Source organism: Panthera pardus, unplaced genomic scaffold (genome assembly GCF_024362965.1).
Source record: "Panthera pardus isolate Hobbes unplaced genomic scaffold, ASM2436296v1 HiC_scaffold_8, whole genome shotgun sequence".
In the NCBI taxonomy this organism is placed as follows: Eukaryota; Metazoa; Chordata; class Mammalia; order Carnivora; family Felidae; genus Panthera; species Panthera pardus.
The window spans coordinates 47,096,551-47,120,347 of NW_026527013.1; the positions used below are offsets into that span (position 1 = coordinate 47,096,551).

The 23,797-nt window shown below is 45.6% G+C and overlaps 1 protein-coding gene and 1 long non-coding RNA gene across 8 annotated transcripts in view; one reads left to right on the forward strand and one right to left on the reverse strand.

The window, feature by feature from the left end:
• The window catches only part of ITPR1 (inositol 1,4,5-trisphosphate receptor type 1), a 327,038-nt gene that overhangs the window by 264,523 nt on the left and 38,718 nt on the right, over window positions 1–23,797 (forward strand). For all 6 annotated transcript variants that reach the window (XM_053897548.1, XM_053897549.1, XM_053897552.1 and 3 more), the window contains 6 exons: window positions 1,003–1,098; window positions 3,607–3,729; window positions 4,811–4,915; window positions 7,696–7,888; window positions 14,393–14,515; window positions 20,353–20,528. In XM_053897548.1, the coding sequence (XP_053753523.1) occupies window positions 1,003–1,098; window positions 3,607–3,729; window positions 4,811–4,915; window positions 7,696–7,888; window positions 14,393–14,515; window positions 20,353–20,528 (816 nt within the window). The remainder of the gene's footprint in view (window positions 1–1,002; window positions 1,099–3,606; window positions 3,730–4,810; window positions 4,916–7,695; window positions 7,889–14,392; window positions 14,516–20,352; window positions 20,529–23,797) is intronic.
• The window catches only part of LOC109254654 (uncharacterized), a 63,600-nt gene continuing 59,325 nt past the window's right edge, over window positions 19,523–23,797 (reverse strand). For both annotated transcript variants that reach the window (XR_008420389.1, XR_008420386.1), the window contains one exon: window positions 19,523–20,610. This is a non-coding gene — a long non-coding RNA (uncharacterized LOC109254654). The remainder of the gene's footprint in view (window positions 20,611–23,797) is intronic.

A 23,797-nucleotide genomic window follows, 5' to 3' on the forward strand; every position in this document is an offset into this window, starting at 1 on the left:
GAATTGCTGTGACCTGTACTTAGGGAGGAAAAAAATACTGCCCTCTCTTAACACAACATACCAAGAACTTTCCAGTCCTGTACACAAAGAACCATACAGGTTATCCTAGGCTCAGTCCCTAAAATGAGGTCAAGCCAAGAAGTGCAGGATGTGGGCACGTGAAAACTCTGATCTAATGGGAAATTAGGGTTTGGCATATATACGGTTCCTTTGGGTCACTTTTGTTAATTGCTGTCGGCTGTGCTCCAGTTATAATATTGGGGGTTATGAGAGCTGATAGCATTATTTTTAAAAAGGGAGGAATTACCTTAATTGCCTGCCTCCTCTGCCCTGCAAGGCTGAATAACAAGGTTTATAACCACACCTGCCCTGAAGGCATCGTGGGTCTATATAGCAGATTCTTTCCAACCACAATCACCATGAGAGTGCCAACACACACCCACAAGACCCTTAAATTTCCAATTTTGGGGCACCCGGGTGGCTCAGTCAGTTGAGCATCTGACTTCGGCTTGAGTCATGAGTTTGAGCCCCACATCAGACTTGCTGTTGTCAGCATAGAGCCCGCTTCTATTCCTCTTTCCCCTCCCCTCTCTCTGCCCCTCCCCCCACTTGCGCACACGTGCGCGCTCTCGCTCTCGCGCTCTCTCTCTCTCTCTCTCTCTCTCTCTCTCACCCCCCCCGTCAAAAATAAATGAACATTAAAAAAAATTTCCAATTTCCACCAAGACTTATATCAGGTAGCATTAGGGAGAAAGTATGCCCAAACAACTATGTTCCTCTTTGACCCAAATCACAGTCCACGGACATGGTTTTGGGGTCTGTAGTAGCATGTTCTCTGTTGCATACAGGTGGTTTTTGCTGTCCTAGACCCACAGGTCTTCCATGGGATAAAACGTCCGTTTAGCCAGGATGCAGGGCTTGCACCAATGTGGCACACACATTCAGGCCAGCACCCCCATGCTGCTCCTCTCCATTTCCTCCTCTCTTTCTTTGTCCAATTAGAACAATGCTTCCAAGTTGCTGCTGGCCATCATGGAGAGCAGGCACGACAGCGAGAATGCAGAGCGGATACTTTACAACATGAGGCCAAAAGAACTGGTGAGTTGGATGGCTGGTCTCCCAGCCATGACTCCATGCAGAGAGTCAGAACAGCATCTGTGGCAGAAAAGGAACCTGCTTCCTTGAGCTTTCTTAAAGATGCCACAGATCAGAAGTATAAAGACAACATTGGATTCAGGTCTACCACTCGGCTGGAAAAGTGAAGTACTACTTTGAATAAGTGGCATCTGCCCTCTCCCTGCTGTATAGCTGCCAGCGGCAGCTGCCCTTGCCCGTTGTCCCTCCTGCAAGATGGTACAGCGAGCAGTCTGGGGGCCTGGCTCTCCCTTTCTGGTGGCTCACCTTGGGCAGGCTCCTGACCGCTCTGCACCAGTTTCCTCATCCCTTAAAGGAAGATGATGATGTCATGCAGGCCTGAGGGCTGTTGAAGATGAGACAGTTCGCATCAGGCCCTTAGCCCAGTGCCCTCCGTGACCTGTAGCTCCTTCCCCCTCCTTCGTTCTTCACTGCTGCTCTCTGTACCTTGTCTGTGTCCAGAGCTAGAGAATCCCCATCTCTTCTGGCTGCCAATAGTTTGGGCAACAGAAGAATGTTTGTTGGGAGCTGATGTTCTGAGGGCTTTTTTTTTTTTTTTTTTTTTTTTTATAATATATATAGGAAAAACCAATCTTGCTTATTTTTGCAGGGTGATATTCACGATGGGCTGTGACTTCCAGGGCAGGGGTTAGTGCTACAACCTGTGAGACAGGCAGCTCTCAGAGACCATGAGACGGGCTGAGGAGAGAACTCTATTTGGACTTCTTCCCACACAAATAAACTGTAACCGACAGAACTAAATGAGGGCACTAAAACTTTTCTCTCGCCTGGTGACCTGTGTGCGCTGGGGGCCAGGCTAAAGTCCCTTTATGTATTCCTTGAAATAAAGTTAACAGTGAGCCCAGCTCTTTGATCTCTGAGGTCAGGAGTGAGTTCTCAGCCTGAGATGGATGTCCTCCCTGAGTTTACATAACAACTTATGTAACAGGCTTGGGGGGAGCTCCAGGTGTCCCTCGTGAGTAGGACAGAATAACTTCTCAGAGACCCCATTCCAACTCTCATAGGCCAACAACACCCCCCTGTCTTGATGGGATTAATGTCAGCCCCCAGGGTCACGCATGCCACAGACTCCTGGAATGCCCCCTTGTGGTTGGGGAACGTCATTCACAGCTCACAGGAAGTCAAGGGCTTGCTGGAACAGCCGAGTTCTAAGAATTCACATAGAAGAGAAACTAATGTCCAGGATACTTCTGCACGTATGTGTATGCATCCGTGTGAATTCTGGCACTCGTTCCATGCAACATGTTGTCTATTCAATTTGGTATTAGAACTAACAGGAAATCGAGCTCGGAGAGCGGGAATCTCAAGGATCTTTTCTCCAAATTTATTTTTCAGGGCCTGACCCGGTGTCAGTACAGAAATGTATGGCCCTCTGCATGCTTGGTCTTGGATAATGAGAAATAATTCGGGGTAATAGCGCTGTGGCAATGCAGGAAGCTGAAATGCCTTCTGAATCATTAAAGAAAATGATTAATTTTCAGTTCAACTTAGGGGTTGAAGGCATTTTGTTCTTATTCTTTGATTAAATCTTGAATGATTTGTTCATTTGATAAACATTGGCCAGGCCCTACCTTGTCCATGGCGTTTTTCTGGGCACCAGGGAGGGATTGAGAAACGAGGAGACCCAGCCCCTGGGCACTGGGTAGGGCACTGAGGTAGGTGGGAGCAGTAGACAAGTACAAAAATGTACTAGGGAATGTGTTCTGAGCGTGAAACCAGTGACATGCATGGGTCCTCTGGTAGCACATTTGAGATCAAGTCTCAGCTCACTAGCCATATGATTTCAGGAGTGCCTCTTTACTGCCCTGAGCCTCTTTCCTCATCCATAATAACTGGGAATTGTTGATATTTCATAAAATGAGGATGAGTATTAAATTCCCCAAAAGAATGTTGAAATACTAAACACAGTGTGCTTGGCACGTAAAAAGGCCTGAGTAGATGTTATTTGTTAATGGTGTTATTTTTACATGGAATAGGGACAGAGAAACGTAGATGGGAAAATGTGGAATTGGAGATAACAGTTTGGCTAGCTCTTGCTAAAGGTTAGTGGATTTCCTACTAGTTGTCCCTTGAAATGGCAAAGGTCGGAGGTTGGAGAAAGATGGTGGGAGGGAATGTGGAGATAGGAAAAGTCTGGCTTCTTGTCTACATTTGTATCATATTTTATTGTTTCAGGGAACTTCTATAACCATTGTCCCCTTCTAAGGAGACATAATACCTCTTGGTCTAGTTATCGCACCTGGGTTTAATTTCTTATGTCCGCGGAGGTTGATTGGTAGAGACTGCCCGTGACCGTGTTAAGAAGGATTCTGAGGCTGTGTCCAAACCTGGTAGGAAGCAAATGCTGAGCCTGATGAGCACTGTCTGCCCCAAGAGTGCAGACTCTAAGATGGCAGTCCTGTGTGGGTCTTCCTTGAAACAGGAGCTTCCTTTGTTTGACCACTCTTGCAGGTGGAAGTGATCAAGAAAGCCTACATGCAAGGTGAAGTGGAATTTGAGGATGGAGAAAATGGTGAGGACGGAGCTGCCTCCCCCAGGAACGTGGGGCACAACATCTACATATTAGCTCATCAGGTATGACCTGTCCCTGGGTCCCCGCGTCAGGCACGGTTTGCCTTCACTGCCAGAATTCCCAGCAGAATGTGCGCTTAAACTTGGTTCTCCCCTAAGGGTTTAACCTGGGGCTGTTTGTATTCATGGTGATGTGGTTCACAGGTACTTGTGGCAGCCTGACCCAATGTCCCGTGTTCTAGGGCTCTTCCATTTTCCCATGGGAGGGTCGTGTCCTTGGAAATCCCCACGTTTCTTAAAAGCCTTCGCACTGAGCCTTGACACTTACATAGTTTATGACTGTGTTTGGAGACAGTTGAAAGGAGTCTTAGGCTTTTCATAAATATTGATGAGTCTATCTTAACAATCTAAGAAATAAACTTCAGCTGCCTTGCCTCCTATCACGTTTAAAAATCTTTGGGAACTAACCTGTCATTATGAGTTCTTTGTGTTTGCTTTTGGGGGGTGGGGGGTGGGAAGTAGTAATTCTTCCTACCCTGGCACCAGAATGCCCTGTTTCATAACTCTCTTCCCAAGTGTCTGGGCTTTTGAAGATACTTTCTTTTTCTGGAGGCTGATATGCCTTGAGCTCGCTGATGTGTGTGGGCAGCTTGTAACTCTGCTGCAGGCTTGTGCTTCCTGTCCCTTTCACCTCGCTGGGCTAGAGGACTTAGGAATAAAGCAGTAACAGTATTGGGTGGGATGGTGTGCCCTGCTACGGCGTGCTGGCAGAAGAAAAGAAAACCATCTCCTGTCCCACATCTCTTCTACTACCCATGTTTTGCCACTCGGTGGGTTTCAGAACTTTCTGAGTGGAGACCTGTGTGGCTGTACAGAAAACCCCATCTCCCATGTGGCTGAAGAAATTGGGGGAAAGTGGGACCTCATGTGGGCATGAGCTTTCTCCATGCTGTTGTGCCACGCTCCCAAAATAGCTGCTGTGCAGAGCATACCTTGACAGGACGTAGCAAGCCTCCCGCCATCTTTGCCCTTCAGCTTACCACTGTGTATGATGCATTCTTTATGCCCCACAATGGAAAGGGGCGCACGTGTGCCTGTCGCAAAGTGACAATGACTCCCCCCGTTTTCTGAACTTGTGTTCTAGTTGGCTCGGCATAACAAAGAACTCCAGACCATGCTGAAACCTGGTGGCCAAGTGGATGGGGATGAAGCTCTGGAGTTTTATGCCAAGCACACAGCCCAGATAGAGGTAAAAACAGAGGGAACTCAGGGCTCGGGCCTGTGTTAAGGGCCTGCAGTGGGCTCTGCCCTGTGCTGGGGCTGGCACACAGTCATTCGTCTGAACAGCAACGTGTTGGTTATGCATTCTGACAAGGCCATGAGGACAAGTAGAAAGTATTGTAAGAAAGTCCAGCAGAGGGACCTGCTATGGACTGTGCTGGTCACAGAGGCCTTTTCTGAAGAAAGGCATTTAAGCACAGACCTTAGGAAAAATTGGATTGAAGCAGGCAGAGCCTAGAGGGAAGAGCTTCTCACACCTGGGGAATAACGACAAGTGGAGGCTCTGAGGAGGGAGACGCTAGGGGAAGACGGGGAGCTGGAAACCAGTGACCAACACAAGGTCCGAAAGGAAAGACCGGTGGCTCTGGGCCCGCAGAATCCTGTCCACCATCCTTTTGCTACAGTCAGATCTGCATTACACACACACACACACACACACACACACACTCCCCCCATACCTTACTGATCCTCTGTGAACTCAATGGGGCCATCTTGCATTTTGCAGAGAGGGAAACTCTGAAATAAGACTCAGAGAGGTCGTGTCATTTGCCCAGCTAGCAGTGGCAGAACTGCAATTGTAATCCAGGTCTGGCCGACCCCAGAGCCTGTGGGTGCATTTTGTTACCTGCGTTGAACCCAGACTTGTGTCTCCAGGCTCTAGGCAGTGAGGCATGGTGTGCCTTGTTTGGCTAACAAAGAAGTGCACAGATTGAGGATCATTGCTGGAACAGCGATTTTGAAGGGCTAACAGACTCCTTTGGGCCATATGAAATGTTCAGGATGGAGACTTTTTAAGAATATATTCTTACCAAATTTATCAGGTGTCTGGGCTGTTCTAATAAAATGTGTCATTTTACTGATGAGTTGACCATGGCAGCGCATGTGGGCAAATACTCTTAATTTATTGTTAACAGTGAGAAGCTTGATGGCAGCCCTGCTCTGTCCTCTGGAGCCCTTAAAAGACAGGCTTCAGGTGTTTGCAGTGTAGGATGTCAGACCTCCTTGGTTCACTGGAGAGAAGACTGAAGCTTGATGAGGTTCAGAGGCATGAACAAGGTCACCCAGGCCTGTTAGAGCTGGGGAGGGATTGAAGTGTGTTCTCCTGACTCCCGGTTGTAAGTCTCCTGAAAAGGAGGTGTGGACAGATATGAAATGATGAGGAGAAAATGGTCAGGCATGGTGTCCCTCACTCTCAAATCCTACCCTTGGCTAGCCACCCATTTCTTCCAGTTTCCTGAAGAAGTTACCTATGAAAAGCTGGAAAATTCCCCATTACTCCCTGGGGCTTCCTCATAGAGTGCTTTGATCATGGGAGTTAGCCTGAGTGTGTCTGGAGTCTGGGACTTAGTTCTTGTCAGGGGGCCTCCAGTGTCATCGTCCTTTCCCTCTTGACAACAAAAGCACTTCTCACATCATAGTTGTTCAGCTTAGGAAGATCCAGAGGCCACTTGACTGCACAACAGGCAGACTCCAGTACAGACTCAGTCCCTGAGCCTATCCAAATAGGAGCATCACCTGTGGGCAGGTTCCAGTCACCAATCCTCAAACCACAATTCCATTTAAATGAGGTTGACTGAAGAACCAGAATCATTATGACAGTGAAGTTTCCTGTAACCTGATCTGCAGCTAGATTGGGGAACCACTGGTCTAAAGATCGTGCCTCGCAGAATTTATAGAGGTAGGGCTGTGGGAACCTGTCTCACGTCTGAGAGAGTTTTCCACTACAACTGGACCTGAGTCACTTCCCTTGCTGTGTCAGGGAGCAAACGTGTTGGAAAAGTGAGAACCAGATCTTCTTGTAGAGGGCATTGGCCCTCACCTGACTTCTCTAGCCTCTGGGGTGAAAGAATAAAGAGAGGTCATGCTCCTATTGTACCACAACCTGTACCCCTTTTGAAATGCCAGCTCCCCAGGATGGTGACTAAATACAGTGTCCTAGAATCTGCACAATCCTGACCAGACTACCTCCTCTGGAGATTGAGCCAGTCTAGGAAGGGCACAGAGAAAACCTGTAAGGTGTCTACTCCAGGGCTCGACATAGCTGGTTCAAAGAACAGTGAACGCTGTGCCAGTGTTAAATGGCCGTACTAGTTCATGCCCTGTACATCTTAGATGCTGTGACATCATAGGAGGCCAATGCAACTGGATAAACCAAAATTCTCTTTTTTAAAGTTCCTATTTAGGAGAAAAAAGAAAACACCTAATTTTGCCATCAGAGAAGTTTAGGAGAGGTTTGCACCACAGTCTGGTGCTGTACTGTCCAATATAGTAATCATTAGTCATGTGTGGCTGTTTAATTAAAATTAAATACTCAGTTTGTCAGTTGCACTAGCCACATATGCCAGTGCTCAATGGCCACGTGTGACTAGTGGCCCCCTTTTGCAAGGGGCAGATGCTTAGATATAGAACCATTCCATCATTACAGAAAGTTCTATTGGACAGCCCTAGTCTAGAGCCTCATTTGGTTTTATGCACAAAACACAGTTTAAATTGAGACAAAAGTTAATCACAGTAAAAGCAATGGGTCTCAGCTTAAAAAACAAAACAAAACAAACAAAAACTCTTCTTGGAGACTTGCCCAAACTATTTTTTATATAAATCTGAGAGACACAGCCCAGTCTGAGAAGGCTCCAGAACAGGTTCGTATTATATTCAGTCTTGAATACTGAGCCCATGACCGATTGCAGAGATCCTCAGTGAAAGGTTTTTGAAAATGACCGTTAAAGCTCGTCTATTTTTCCACCCTAGATTGTCAGATTAGACCGAACCATGGAACAGATTGTGTTCCCTGTGCCCAGCATATGTGAATTCCTAACCAAGGAGTCAAAACTACGAATATACTATACTACAGAGAGGGATGAACAAGGCAGCAAGATCAATGACTTCTTCCTGCGGTCCGAGGACCTCTTCAATGAAATGAACTGGCAAAAGAAACTGAGAGGTGGGTCAGCACTGCATCCACAACACGTCAGAGCGATGCCCTCCTGGGGTTTCAGAGACCTCAGCTTGATGGTGGTGGGTGTGCCTCCAGTCGGACCAGAGCTAGAATAATTTACAGTACTTCTACCTCTGAGCGCCGGGCAGACCTAGATACCTTTGTAGCTGATCAATGGGCTCTGGCCTTGGGGAGGCACCTCCCCAGAAAAGTCTTCCTTCATGCACCATTTGATTTTATTTGATTGGAGAGCTCTATGGAAGACTTTCAGAATGTCGTTTTTTGGTATCTTGATGTAGAAAATAAAAGGAAGGGAGAAAAAGCAAGGCTTTGAGCTCGCAGGATGGTGCACTTGAGCAGGAAATTCAGCCAGCTTGACTGCTCATTTACTAGCTCACCTGCTCTGAAGACACTGGTCTCTCCCTTTTACAGGTGTAGCTCAGGTTTTAGACTCTACTGTAATCATTTTATAGGCAGTGGAATCATTTGCCACATAAGACGCATCGTTGCTCACCACCTAGTCCCACTGCGATGCCTGGCCAGTCGGGCTGAAATAACTCATCTAAAACACTTTTATAGGGCTGTCCCAGAGGGCTTCTCAGCTCCTGGTTTTCATTAGGATTTTAATGGGATCCTTCAGTACTGACAGTACACTCCGCACCAACTGTTGTGACCAACTTAGAAAGGACTGTGCTTTATTTCTGTCTGTTAGTCAGGAGCCAGGTTTTTTTATTTGAAACCCTGGATTCCAGCTACAGTTGTGATCTTTTGGGCTCTTTGTGCGGGGCGGGGCTGCGGGAGTGGAAGCGGAATTGGAGGTCAGTTTCTGGGAGCTTCTGTCCTCTTCCTGCCTCCCACCAGCTTGAGCCAGAACGGACCAGCATTCACTGCATGCTTCTTTCACTTCACCAGTCTTCTCCCTACCTCCCTGCACCCCTAGGTTTGGCCAGTGGCCAAGAGGGTTGTGCACACACGTCAGCCAGAAGACCTGTTCTCATCACACCCCCACCCCACAACATTCTCACTCATCTCTAAGGCTACCTCATCTTCCAGCACTTTCGAACTTACAAAATGTTTTCTGGGGTGCATCTGGCTGGCTCGGTCAGTAGAGCATACGATTCTTTATTTTAGGGTCATGAGTTCAAGCCCCACATTGAGTGTAGAGATACACAAAATCTTTAAAAAAGGAAGGAAGGAAAGAAAAAGTAAAGAAAATGTTTCCTGGCCACACCCATTCCTTACCCAGTCCCATGCTTGGTGTCTGACGAAGAGGCCAGGAGGCCTTTAGAAGACCAGCTTGCATGTTCTCCTTGGTAGGGACTTCAGAAGATTGAGAGTGCACTTCTAACCGATATCAGTGTGTCCTTCATCCAGGCTCCTCCAGCTCAAGCGCCATGAGTAGCCTTGAACACCCGTACAACACAACACTTAGGTGAACACAGAAAAAAAATAGCAAAGTAAGGAAGGCATAGACCCTATCCACTTTGCACTCTTGTGTTTTCAGCTCTTAGCCTCACTGGGGTGGTCTGCGATTCCTGCATCAAGGGATAATCCTGAATCCCCGTATCCAGACCTCCACTGTAGTTACTAAAACTGTGACTTTGCTCTGATCAGTGTATGGGTCTACTAAGACTGGTCAGGTATATTCATTCCCACAATTCTGGGAGCCTATGAAAACATAGAAATACATGCTAGGCTCTCCAGGAGGCTTGGGAACCGACAGAAGGGTTTTCACCTTTTCTTGTGAGGATAGATACCTTGTGATCGCTCTTTATGAGACGGTTGTCTTCACGCAGGCACAGGAGGAAGACCTCAGCCCCAAGAGGTGGGGGAATCTCACTTCCATTCCGCTTCTGGTCCCCACTGGCTGTGTGGCCCTGAGCAGATGACTTCACTGCTCCCAGACCCCCACCTACAAAGTGGGGAATGAAGATTGATTGACTCATTGATTATGGAGTGCTCACGTCATCATCCTTCGATGTGTGTTGCATTGTAGCTAATGCCTCCTCTTGCTTAGTCTGCCTTTGTTTCAGTATAGCTTAAACACAGCTATAGTTGTCAACTGAAAGATTTTAATTGGCTTCAAAGCTATCTGCTGGTAAGAGAGAAATTGAAAACAGTAACTGGATGAAACATGATATGCGTATTTAGGGAGGGGAGAAATGCCCTCGTTAGAAGTGCAATTAAAATGAAAAACACTGTTCTCTCTTAGTAGCCTGTTTCTCTTCTAATAAATCTGTAGGAAGAAAATTTCTGCTTTATTCATGAAGCTGCTTTCCCCTTTCCTGAAAGTGTCACAGAACCACCTGTGCTTTGGTACATCTGGAGCTAGGGCTCAGATGTAAAGTCAAGTCTGTCCCAGGCTGCTGTTGCTTGGTAATTTCTTCTGCAAATCTTATGATACTCAATTCCTATGGTCTCCTGAAGCCCTCTTCGCTGCTCCTCTCACAGAACATGCACGCGCGCGCGCGCACACACACACACACACGCACACGCACACACACGCACAGCCCATTCAATGTGTTCACATCCTTTCTCACCCGTGTCTCTCTGACACCTTCTCCTGAAGTTCCCAGCCCCAGTGAAGTAAAACTCTGGGCTCAGAGAATGAGAAGATCATGAAAGAGGAAACAGAGGCCCGGTTACATATGCTGACGTATTCCTGCGTGGGGTTTTCCCTCATGGTTCTCACACCCATCCAAATAGAGCTGGGGAATTCTGGAGTCCAGGTCCTCGAGCACAGCCCAGACACAAAGGCTGGGGAAGAGGGTTACCACACGATACCCTGGGGTTCAGTAATTTAGACTGACCTGCCTAAATGGGATCGTGGCATCCTGTGTTTTTACTGTGAGGTAGTAGGTATATCCACTCAGCCAACTTTTACCCGTCCTAAGTAGAAAACATGCTACGGAGTACAGCAGCGGGGGTTCATCGGTGTTTAAGCTGTGATTCCTTCCTGTGTGGACGTACCGTGTGATGGGCGCAGGCAACGCAGGCATATTTTTAAGTGGCTATAATTGAGCCGCCTGATGATGAGCAGGACTGTAATTAAGCAGTGACACGCCATGAAAGTATGGGAAAGGCAGCCTTCTGAGAAAAGGCGGGATCTGAACAGCATCTGGGAGGATAGATAGCACTTGGATAAACACAAGCCTGAGAGTTTGGGGAGAGGGAAGGTGTATTCATTTCCAATTGCTACTGTAACAAATTACCACAAACCTGGAGGCTTACCATAACATACATTTACTATCTTACATTTCCGGAGGCCAGAACCCTACAAAGGTTCTCCTCAGGCTAAAAATCAAGTGTTGTCAGGACTATCTGCCTTCTAGAGGCTCTAGCTTTTTCCAGCTTCTAGGGGCTGCTTTTGCATTGTTTGGCTCTTGGCCTCTTCCTCCATCTGCAAAGCCAGCTGTGGCCAGGAGAGCCCTGCTCACACTGCAGGACCCTGTCTCTGACACTCCCACACTCTTCCTTTGCTTGTAAGCATGTTTGTGATTGTGTTGGGCCCACTGGATAATTCAGGATAATTTCCCCATCTCCAGATCCTTAACTGTATTACATCTGTGAAGTCCATTTTCCCATGAAAGGTAACATATTTATTGATTCCGAAAATGAGGATGTGGACATCCTTGGCGGGGGAGGGCTGCTATTTTCCCATCACACAAGGTACATTAGTTGCATTATATTGCTGTATGACAACTTACCTCAAAACTTAGTGGCTTAGGGGTGCCTGGGTGGCGCAGTCGGGGAAGCATCCAACCTCGGCTCAGGTCATGATCTCCTGGTTTGTGTTCAAGCCCCACATCGGGCTCTGTGCCGACAGCTCAGAGCCTGGAGCCTGCTTCAGATTCTGAGTCTCCGTCACTCTGCCCCTCCCCCTGCTTGCACTCTGTCTCTCTCTTAAAACTAAATAAACATTAAAAAATGAAAAAAACAAAAACACTTAGTGGCTTAAAACAATAAATATCTATTTCCTCACAGTTTCTCAGTGTCCAGAGTTTGGGAGTGGCTCAGCTGGGTTGTTCTGACTCAGGGTTTTTCATGAGGTTGTGGTCAAGATGGCAGCCAGGCCCTCCTCATCTGAAGGTTTGATGGACCTGGAGGACCCATTTCTCTGCTCACTCTCGTGGCCATTGGTAGGAGGCCTCATTTCTTGTACACCTGGGCCCCTCTGTAGGTCTGCTTGAGTTCCACACAAAATGGTGGTTGGTTTCCTCAGAGCACATGACTGAGGAGAGGTAAAGGAGGAAGCTGCAGTGCTTTTTATGACCTAGTCTCAGGAAACATGCCCATCACTTCTGTACTGTCTTAGAAGTGGTGACTAAGTCCAGCCCACACTCAAGGGAAAGGGGATAAGCTGCACCCCTTGAAGAGGAGAGGATCAAAGACTTTGGGGACATATTTTTGAAATAGCACGGGGACACTGCACAGAGGCTCAAGGTGCCACATGCATTCAGGGAGCATCACTAGACTGGGATGTAAAGGTAGCCTATCTGGGGAAGAGAAGCAGGGGAAAAAAGAGTCTGGAAAGTTAAATGGGATCACAGTTTCATGTGTAAATAGAAGACAGTGCATGTCAAGGTTGGTCTCTAAGTATCTTTTTGAACCTGGATAGATACTCAGTTGATTTGAAGGACTAAATATTCATCATATTCAGAATGATACTACAGTTCAAGTGTGTTAGCTTTATAAATACATGATTTGTGAGCTGCATGCCATAGTTGAGGGTCATTTATTACAATTAAATTAAAGCATCCTACAGTGGCTGCTCTTATATTTGATATTGAGAGCCCCCCTGAAGAGAATTTTGGCTTACATAGACCATTACTGAGCTTTGCCATTTCCTATTTTTCTTTTACTCCGTAAGAGCTTTTTACAAATACGCAAACGTGGAGAGGACATTATAAATTCCCACGTACCCGCGGCTCACTTTCAACCATTACCAACCCTTTGCCATTCTTGCCACCCAGCTCTTCTGGAGTCTGTATATCCAGATCAGAAATGGGCTTCATTCCCAGAAGAAACACTAGTAGCTATTGTTTCCAGGGCAGATGATTTGTCACCTTAAATTTGTTTCACCGCTTTGCTTTTAAAAAAAGAAGTTAAGTGTTACTGGAGGTTGACTGAATTCAACTCCAACATTCAGCTCCTCTTCTGAATGTTGAAATGAGCCACTTACCTTTGTCCTTGTCACTAGCCCCAAAGGATCACTGACCTGGGTGATGATATCTCCTCCATAACTTCCACCCCCTACTGGGCCTCAGTTTCCCTCATTTGTAAAAGGAGAGATTTTTAAAATAGATGGTGCTTGTAACCCTAAAACTCTAGACTTTGGAAATATTTCCTGTTTCCCAAGTACAAACATGAATTGAGCAATTATTAAATTACCCAGGGCTCTGTTTGATTGTGGCATAACTTTATTTTGGAGAGAAGCTTTCAAAGACTTGGCTGCTGCTCTAGGCATCATTATAGGGCCATTGAATATGTCATTGGCTGCTGTCCTAAAGTTAAGTGATGACTTCATTGGGAAAGAGAAACACACCATAGAGACCCATTCTCCCATACTCCATACTTGTTTGGAGGGAGATAATGTTGAATGAGTCTACCTATTAGAAACTCTGCTTCTGGCATGGAGACTGAAATTATTCCTACCATATCTATATTTGAGCATCATCCGAAGTATAAGGCACCACTGGAAAAGAATTCAGTGAAAAAGGAAGCACCACCACACACAATGTGGCCAGAGGCCTGTTGTTCTAACACTGAGCGTGCCCAGCCAGTGTGATATTGCCTATATAAGATGGCAGCAGTATGGAAAGTGTCTCTCGCCTATTAGTGATGGCTTTGGTACCACATCCTCTCTCCATGGTAGCCTTTGAGAATGGGAGCTCTGCTGCTCACTTCCCCAGTCAGCAGCTCCCTGCCCCTGGCATGATCATCAGACTTGAGGAAAAGGGCAGATGGCTCAATGTCAGGCAAAGGATCTGTAAGTTAGTGGAGGATTTTGAGCAAGACAGGAGTATGGAAATGGTAGCCACCCTAGTCTGGAGCCCAGCTCAGCCAATTCTGGATGCTCTGTGTCCCTCCAACTGGAGCCCCACACTTCTAAAAGGCTGATTAAGTTCTTGGGTCTGTCTGAGCATCTCCTCTGGTCCCAGATTCAGTGGTTGATTCAGTGCATGAACTCTGGACAACCCCCAGATTTCATAACTGGTGGTGTTGACTGGGGCATGCAGGGTTTTTAGATGTTCCAACTTTCCTCCTTTTCTTTGCTTCCTTGACCCCAAATACATCTTCTGTTCCAATAAGTACTCCAAACAGAAATAAACCAATCTGATGTCGTTGTGAGCCTGTGAGTCAACCTCAAAACAAATGATCATTTTTCTTACTGTTGTGGTAAAAACTAGAAACAAAAGTGGGCTTGTGGGGCAGAGCGGGAGGAAGGGCCAAGTGGGATTCCTAGCATTCTGAATCGAACCTTACATGGTCTGGTCTTTGTTTTCACAGCCCAGCCCGTTCTGTATTGGTGTGCCCGCAACATGTCTTTCTGGAGCAGCATTTCATTTAACCTGGCTGTCCTGATGAACCTGCTTGTGGCGTTTTTCTACCCATTTAAAGGAGTCCGAGGAGGTACCCATATTTTCTATTTCAAAGAAACTACTAGAAGTAGCAGGAAGGTTATGACTTGCATCTTAAATATGATCCCTGGAACTATTGGTGCAGTATTACGGGATCTCAGTTACCCATTTTCAGACAAGATGGGATTGCAGCTTTTACCACAGATTTAGTTTTAAATCTCACTTAAAACAATATAAATTTTGTGTCCACATTTATCTAGCAGGAAAGACAGAGAAGAAGTTGTACACTCTGAAACCTGTAAGAAATAGTCTCAGTCAGCCTCCTTGTTTTAGATATTGGGAAACTCTCGTCTCAGAGAATTTGAGAGATTTAGCCAAAGCTGCACAGCTAGCTAGTGGCAAGGCTAACCCTAGAACATAGACATTTTGATGTTCAGTCCTGTAGATGATTTTCCCCATCCCATATTTAGAGAATTAATTTCAAACTAAAGAATTTGTAAGGCATGTCTGGAATTTTTTTTTCTTTTTCTTTTTTTTTTTTTTTTTTGGCAGGGGGCTTGATGAGACGGGACTTGAATGACTAAAGACTGCACCTCCTTGGATGGTTAGGCTATTAAGAGCTCTATGCCATCATTCTCGCAGTAGAACATGTCCATGATCTTTATGGATATCCTCCCCAGCCCCTCTCTCTTTCCAGTCCCCTGCCATGTGCATTCTACCTATTTCTCTGAGAACAGGCAAACAAGTCAGGAGGGCCATTTATTTTTCTCTTTGTGGCTCCTCCATTTGCTTGACAGTGTTCTAGAGTTATTTACATTTGCGGGGTTCTGGGGCCCAGCAGAAGCCCCTCTCCTGTTATACATCCATAGCCCCTTTTCTGACACGCTGTACAGCCTCTTGAGAGATCTCTTTCTCAGCTACATTTTTCATCAGACCTACCTGGCAGATTGTCTCATGTACATATGTAACAACTGACCAGTAGCCACCTTTTGTGAAATACAGGGAATGGAGCCCAAAAGTAAGACACCAAAACAGTAGAGCAGTTCCAGGCTTAGCTCTTGAGCCTAATAATGCAGATGGGTATACATGATGAGACAGCATGTCTATACTTACAGTCTATTTAAGGTCCATTTTGAAAGTGGTAACTTGTTCTGTGATGCTTAGGTATCCAACATACCCATTTGAGGAGTTAGCTTTTCTGCTAGGCCTTCAGTTACCTTGAAATCCTTGTTTGAATGATTTTTCCCCCCCAAAAGCACTACCTAAACACAAGTCTGGGGGTATTTTCCTTTTAAGTGCCATGTCAGGGATCATAAACACCCCTGTGTGAAAAGATTCTGCACATCCACAGGGCTGCGAGGTTTTCTCGGAGGGGACATGTACTCAGCCAGGCTGCCGGCTGAGCGTGAAATAGAGTGACAGAAGAGCCTTGCCCTCTTTCCATTTCAGGAAAGTTGTCATGCTTATCATCACTGATTCTTCAACCATTACCTTGGATGTGTTTTCCTTTATTCCCCATTTCTTTCACAACACTTAAAATTAGCTTTTATTATACACCTTGACAATTTTCTTCATTGGTCATTTGTGGAAACGTTGAGGACCTTGTCTGAAGGGAGGCAGTTGACAGCTTCCCTCCCCTTCCGTGGTAAGCCTCATCCAGTGGAATACTTGATCTACAAAGTCCAGAGTCACCATCCAGGCCTGACTCTGCCACTCATTCACCACGTGACTCTGGGCAGGCAGCTTCCGTTAGTCATCCTTATCCTCTCTATTAAAAGGTACTTAAATTGACCCAGTAGTTGGGAAACCTTGGTGTGAATTGGGGAATTGCCATGTGGTTCAGGGAAAAATAGTGGTTGACCCAGTCAGGATTTCAGGGGCATCCTGTTTCTCGCCCATACAAGTTCAAGACCCAGTGAGGAGATGATTGTTAAAAGTCCCTCCAATTCTACAGTGGTGATCTGGTTGATCCGTAGTAGTTGAGACTTTCTGTTTTGGCAGTGTGGGCTTTAGAAACTTCATGTGGATGGATTAAATGGAAAGCATAATTAGATCTCCCAGGAAAGAAGGAGATTGATCCGACCTCAGGAAGCCTTTTCCATTATAAAGTGACTGAGCTCACTTCCAACACATCAATTCACTCTCAGATTTATTTTTCTCTTTTGTAAGACATGTTGGGTGCATCTTCTGTGTTCACTATTAACCATTTTCAAGAGGAGGGGTGTGTTAGGCCTGCCTTGAAATAAGATCTGGTTGGTTACCTGAAAGTATTTCTTTGAGATCAGTATTTGTTCATGTTGAACCCTAAAACTGGGATTTCCAAAATGTCCCAGTTGAATGTCCCCCCCCCCCCCCCTTTTTTTTTATGAGTGCTGATATGGCTCTGTGGCTTATTAGGCCTCTGGCTGCCAAGAATACTGGTGGCCTTAAAAGCTCCTTTTCAAAAGTATCCTTTTCCCCCTTTATTTTAGAACTGATGAGTCACACAGCCTTTGGAAAGCATGAAACCTGGGCAGATTCACATTGTTTACTGAACTTGTGAGCATGCTACTATGATCGAAGCAAATGTATTACTGCCTTTTAAACTTTTTCATTTTTGAAAGTTTCAAATATATACACAAATAATAACAGTTAATTCACTGCCATGTATCTGTTAACCCAGCTTTAACAACTACCAACATTTTGTCAATCTTATTTCATCTATTCTCCAACTGTATTTTGAAAGATTTTAAAGAAGTCTAGACATCTTGTTGTTTTGCCCATAAATATTTCAGTGTGCATCTCTAACTTCTAAGAATATTTCAAAATATGTATAATTACCATAACATTATCATATCTAACAGAACTAACAGTAAATCATGTAATAGCCTGTCCATATTCATGTTTCTCCAATTGTCTTAAAGATGTCTTTCTATAATTGGTTTTTTAAAATCTAGCATTTTTTAACACTGCTTTTATAGTCGGGAGACAACAGGTTTTTATTTTGGCCCCTTCAGGATTTAGGTACATCCACTGTACTGGTCCCATTTATTATGCTGAGATCTTTAGGCAGTTTAAGATGGTGATTTTTTTTAATTAAAAAAAAAAATCTTTTTAATGTTTATTTCTGAGAGAGAGAAAGAGTGCAAACAGGAGAGGGGCAGAGAGAGGGGGAGATGCAGAATCCTAAGCAGGCTCCAGGCTCTGAGTTGTCTGCACAGAGCCTGACACGGGGCTCAGAACTCACCACAAGATCATGATCTGAGTCAAGGTCAGACACTTAACCAACTGAGCCACCCAGGTGCTCCAGATGGTGATTAGACACTTAGAGAAAATGACTGAGACACTTAGAGTACATGGACTGGGAGAAAATATATACAAAATATATATCTGACCAAAGGCTAATATCCAGAATACATAAAGAACTCTTACAATTCAGTAATAAAAAGACTACTCAGTTAAAACAGTGGGCAAAAGATTTGATCAGATATTTCACAGAAGAATGGGCAATAGCACATAAAAAGATATTCAACATCACATGTTTAAAAAACTTTTTTAAAAGAGTGGGGAGCATGCCTGGGTGGCTTAATCGGTTGAGCATACGACTTCATCTTAGGTCACGATCTCACTGTTCATGGGTTCAGGCCCCACGTCGGGCTCTGTGCTGACAACTCAGAGCCTGGAGCCTGGTTCACATTCTGTGTCTCCCTCTCTCTCTGCCCCTCCCTTGCTCATGCTGTGTCTTTCAAAAATAAATAAATGCTAAAAAAAATTTTTTTTAAAAGATACTCAATATCAGTAGTTATCAGAGACATGTGAATGAAAACTACAATGACATACCACTAGAAACCTACTAGAATGGCTACAATTGAAAATACTGAAAAAACAGATACATATTTATATATATACATACATAGAAACACCGATTCCACCAAGTATTGGTGGCGACTTAGAGCAAGTGGAACCCCATGTACTACGCAATAGTGCATTCACTCTGGAAAACAGTATGGTTGTGTCTTAGAAAGTTAAACATATTCTTATGATCCACATAAAAACTTACGCCAATTTCAAGATGTGTACTTGAATGTTCCCAGTAACGTTATTTATAAGAACACAAACTGGAGACAACAAATACCCATTAATTGTTGAGTGGATAAGTAAATTGTGGTATATCCATATTATGGAATATTACGCCGACAGAAAGAACAAAATACTTACATACAAAATAACCTGACTGAATCTCAGAAATTTGTTAAGTGAAAGAATTAAAAGCGTACCTACTAATACGATTATGTTTCCATTTTTATGAAATTGTGGAGAATGCAAGGCCCTAGTGATGGAAGGGAGGTCAGTGGTTGTGTCAGGGTGGAGATGGGGCAACTGCAAAGAACACAAGGAAACCCTGTAGGGTCGGAAAAATGCTCACATCTTGATTGTGTTGGCAGTTACCTGTGGTCTATGACTATATAAACTGCCAGAACTCATCACATTATGAGCTTAAAATTGGTTGGTTTTATGCATTGTTGTTGTTTTTTTAATTGGCCATTAAGAACCATCAACTTCAGAGGCTTACACATTCCAGCCATGTGCTCTGTCACCTTGGGCAAGACATGTAACCAAGACTCTGTTTCCTCCAGAGTACAGTGAAGACAATTGTTCAGCTGGATGGGAGGACCAAATAAATGAGGATCAGTGTCAACAGCTTCCTGTGATACCTAACCATTGTTAAATGCACAGGAAGTGACATATGCCTCAATATCCATGTCTTCCTGAATTTCCCAGAAGCTTCTGCCTCTCTGTGCCCATTTCTAATCAGGTTTTCCTTTTGAAGGATATCAAAAGGGAAGAGGGAAGTGGTTGGGAGTGGGGGGAACAGTTTCTAGAGAAAAAGTGTCTCGGCGGACATGGACGGAGTGAACTAGGGCAGCCAGCAGGCTTGTGGAGGAGCTGTAACTCGCAAGCGAGTCTCTTTCCTGGGTGGGGCTTCAATCCCAGCAGTTCTGGAGAAGCGAAACTCCTTTATATAAGTGGCCTTGATCATGTAGTGCTGCTTGTTTACATCTGAAGGAGACTCAAAATGTGACAGCATTTGAAATAGGGTTTTATTTTTTTTAATGAGTGTTTTACAGAACTATATTTTTAGCCGTGTTGGCTCATGTTATATAACTAAGCCGTCTCGTGGGACACTCTAAATAGAACTTGAAATAGCAAGAGATGACAAAAACTGGTATAAGCTCTTTGACTACAAGGATAATCTAATTGTAGGATGATGTTAATGATACGGAAGTTGCCTTCCTCCTTCCCTTGAAGAAATCTGATTCAGGCAGGAGACCTGCAATTTCCTTTGCATACTTTTAATAGAAATTAGAAGTTTAGGCTTCCAGTTCATCTTCCTGAAGAGTGAAATGTGATACATGTATGGATTTTATTGATGGAACAAATTCATCTGATTAGTTCCTACTGGGTGCCCAGTGCTTCCCTCAGGGAATTTGGAACCTGGCTGGGGGGCATTTAGGGTAGGGGTGGAGGGTAGAGAAAGACAGGTAAACTGACACCCAGAAAAATAGTGTTATATACGGATGACCAGGGTGGGGAATGAGAACACAGAGAGGGAGGGGCACCTGGCATAGTTTTCTGAAGAGGAAGGAGGTGGGGATGAGTTGATGGTGAAGACCTAAGATGAATAGGAAGGGGAGAAGAATTCCCCAGGTAGAACGAACATAGGTCAAGGCTTGCCAATGAGAAGACATGGGTGTGATGGGTTATGTCGAGGGGCACAGAATTGGAGGTGAGAATTTGGACAATGAGGCCCATTTGTTAATTGAAGAAAGTGTCATTATACCCATTTTGGTCTGTCGCCTCTTACTCAGTGAAATGCTGATCTCTGAGAGCCCCACCTTGTCTTTCCAGGAACACTGGAGCCACACTGGTCAGGACTGCTGTGGACAGCCATGCTCATCTCTCTGGCCATTGTCATTGCCCTCCCCAAGCCCCATGGCATCCGGGCCTTAATTGCCTCCACAATTCTCCGGTTGATATTTTCGGTTGGGTTACAACCCACATTGTTTCTTCTGGGAGCTTTCAACGTAAGTAGGAATACCTTCATAGCCACTTGCTTGTTGACATGCAAACAGGAACACCTTCCGTTCTGGTTCCCGGAATCTTGCCCTGTGTTTTCAGGGCAGAAAAAGACTGTTGGGGTCAATTGTTAAAATAGCAGAAGCAAGAGCAGTGTGGGTGGACATCTCCCTCTTAACCTTCTCACGGTCCAGCGAACCTCTTAATCTGTTATCTGGGCATTGGTAGTCTCCTTTTTAGGGAAAATCCCTCTCAGAAGTAAGGGAGGAAGAGGGAGAGCAGTTGAGATGTAAATTAGTTCTCCCAGTCAGGTCAAAGCTTTGCTGGGACGGGAGATTTTAGCCAGTATAATACATCAAATGATCGGATATTAATACAGCACACCCACTTCTTTGAGGGCCACACAGAACCAAGAGAAGAGGCAGGAGGAATCGCTGAAACAGAAATGGAGCACATATACAGGTGAGGAGAGGATCCGCTATTTCGAAGTCAGTGGTGAGGTTTGAAAGTGCTCCTTCACTGTAGTTGAAGGATAAGTGCCAACTGACCCTGCAGGGGGACTTCTTAGCAAGTGGAGACAGCTGACACAGGACCATAAATCGGAGGGGTTTCCTGGTGAACAGAAGTAGAAAGTTTGGATATGTGAGGCAGTGTGGGGATTGAAACTGCTTTCCAGAGGTTTCTGCCCTGGTCATATAAGGAAGCTAAGGTCACTGTACAAAAATGGAAGTGATGTAACAAAATAAGACTAATGTAGTAATTCGTTGCATCAGTAAGTGTCCCCAAATGGGTGTGTTCATATGGCAGAGGCAGCAAGGACATTAGGGGAGCAGGGACCACTTCAAGCCAGTGAGCCCCAGGGGATGAGGCAGGGTTGCAGCTCTGTTGTAGAATGGAAAGGATGGGCCAGAAAGCAGGGGTAGAGAAGAGCATTTTCCGGGACGCCCCACAGGCCCAAGCAGTAGGGAAGGCCCAGGACACTCTGAAGAGGTGGCCAGCAGTAGAGCTCCCCTCCGTGTGGTTCAGGGAGGGCTGCGTGGGACCTGATCCCGGTACAGGTCATCAGGGTGCTGCATTTGAGGAGAATGCCCTTGGGCCTCATCCTCCAGGTCAGCGCTTCCAGAGCATGTTTCAAGTTGATAAATCTTAGGTGAGAAGGGGGTTCCATGATCCAATCAGTGAGGGAGAGGCTGCATTAAACAAAATGAAAGGGTTTTTACTGTAGGATTTCTGAGACACTTTAACATGCATGATAAGGGTTATGAATCTCTAAGAAAGGGAAACAGTGTATCTGTGTTTCCTAAACTTACTGGCCCACATTTTAAGTATCACGTGGAATTAGTGTGGTAGAATATAGGTTGGGAAACTATTCCCAGTAGTGGGAAATGACTCAAGTTTTTCTGAGCAAAGACATGGTATATACAAAGAAGTATTCTTGGAAAAATGCCCTCAAGTAGTGGCATGTGATGTGGATTCAAGTGGGAGGGACTGGAGGCAGGTGGACCACTTAGGACCCCCAGCAGAGCTTGTGAGTAGGCGTGACAAGCCCGAGTCTTGGTCATAGTGTGGAAGCAGGAAGGAAGGGACTGATGCCACAGCTGTAAAGGAAACAGTAATGTGCGGTGGGTGTAGAGGCCAAGCCTTACACCAGAAAGCCATGGGGGCACCTTGCGCTGGGGCCTCTTCTCCAGGCCGAGAAGGTGTGACCGTCTTGACGGGGAGACAAGGGAGGCGATTCCAGCTCCACGTCTTCAATCCCACATGACTGGAAAAAGAACGAGGCAACGGACAGAAAGGAAGCCATGCGGAGACCTAGTTTTCAGGGTGAAAACGCACTTAAACTGTCGACTTACTAGGCTTGAGGTGACAAAGCAAGTCATTGATGTTAACTGTGGCATTTGGAAATGTATGAGCAGAGTGACAAAGACTCATCAGTGCTGCAGAAGGGAAGAGGAAGCCACTTAAGAAGGAAATACAGAATAAACAAGTAAAGAAAAAGGGGAAAACTCAGCAGTTCAGAGGTGGTTGTCCTGTATCGGCCGTCTGGTTGTTTTGTGTTTCTGGGCTTTAATCATTGCGTGGTTCTCTCTTCTGTTACATACATCAGTTGGGGGAAAGACTTAAATTAGACAATTAATTGCCATTTCTAGTCACATTAGCTGAGTGGGGAGAGCTGAAATAACTAGCATAAGTAACTGTTCAGAGTGAACCAAAAAAGGGAAGTGATCACGTGGAGTATGTAGGAGACGAAAGGGTGGCTTTGGGCAGAGAAGGTATGCTGGCCTGCAGGGGCTGGACGAGGTGGTGTCCTGACAGCCAGGCACGGGGGCGGGAAGGGGGACACGGGGGGGGCACTGGGAAAGGGGGGCTGCTGAGCCCTGTCATGTTGCAGGCGCTGGGATTAGGTGCTAAGGGCAGACAGACTGCTGCATGCGCCCTGGCAGAGTCCTGGAGACTGGGGCGGAGCTGCTACAGTGGGGAGGTGGGGCCGGAAGCCAGATGTCAGACTCCTTAAGCAGGGTCCGTAGGAGGTGGGGACACTGGTCTTGGACCAAGACTGAGAACCCTTATTTGCTGCTGAAGCAATAGAGGCAACCAGGGCAGAAGTTGTTAAGGGGCTTGAGTGGATTCAAGTGAAGTGAATTGCTCTGCTGAGCTGTTCAGAGCCCTGGCAGGTTTGAGGTCCTGGAATGTAAACCAGAGCATGGCCGTCCCCCACCCCCCACCCCGCCCTCCCCAAACCTCATCAACACAGATCATCCAGAGACAGTGATACTCCCTCACCCTATGAAAGATCCTGTACTACAGACAGCTAGAATACTAGAAAAAAACAAAACTGGTAGACTGAATCTTTATCCTGTCTGAGAAAGCCTGACTTTCTCTTTGTGTGTGGGCTTTCGCTCTTATCTGATTGCTGAGAAGCTCACTTACACTGACCCACCAGATTAACTGGCAGAATTTCCCTAGTACCTACAGCCAAGGTAGCTAGGGCAGCAGAAGATGGTTTTACCGCATATATCTGAAAAGCTTTCTCTTCAGCCTTCTCTTGGTTCGAGTTTTTCTGTCAACATGTTGCTAGAGACAGCGTTCTAGGCTTGGGGTTTCTATTCAAGGTGGGACTATAATAGAGTAGATCGACCTCCAGTTACAAATGTCGGGAAACCTAATCCATGCCAGTCTAAGCAAAGGAGAAAATGCATAGTTTCATGTGACTGAGAAAGGAACATCCTAGCTTTAGGTGCAGCTGAATACCGTTGCCCAGGCAGTAGCCTCAGCA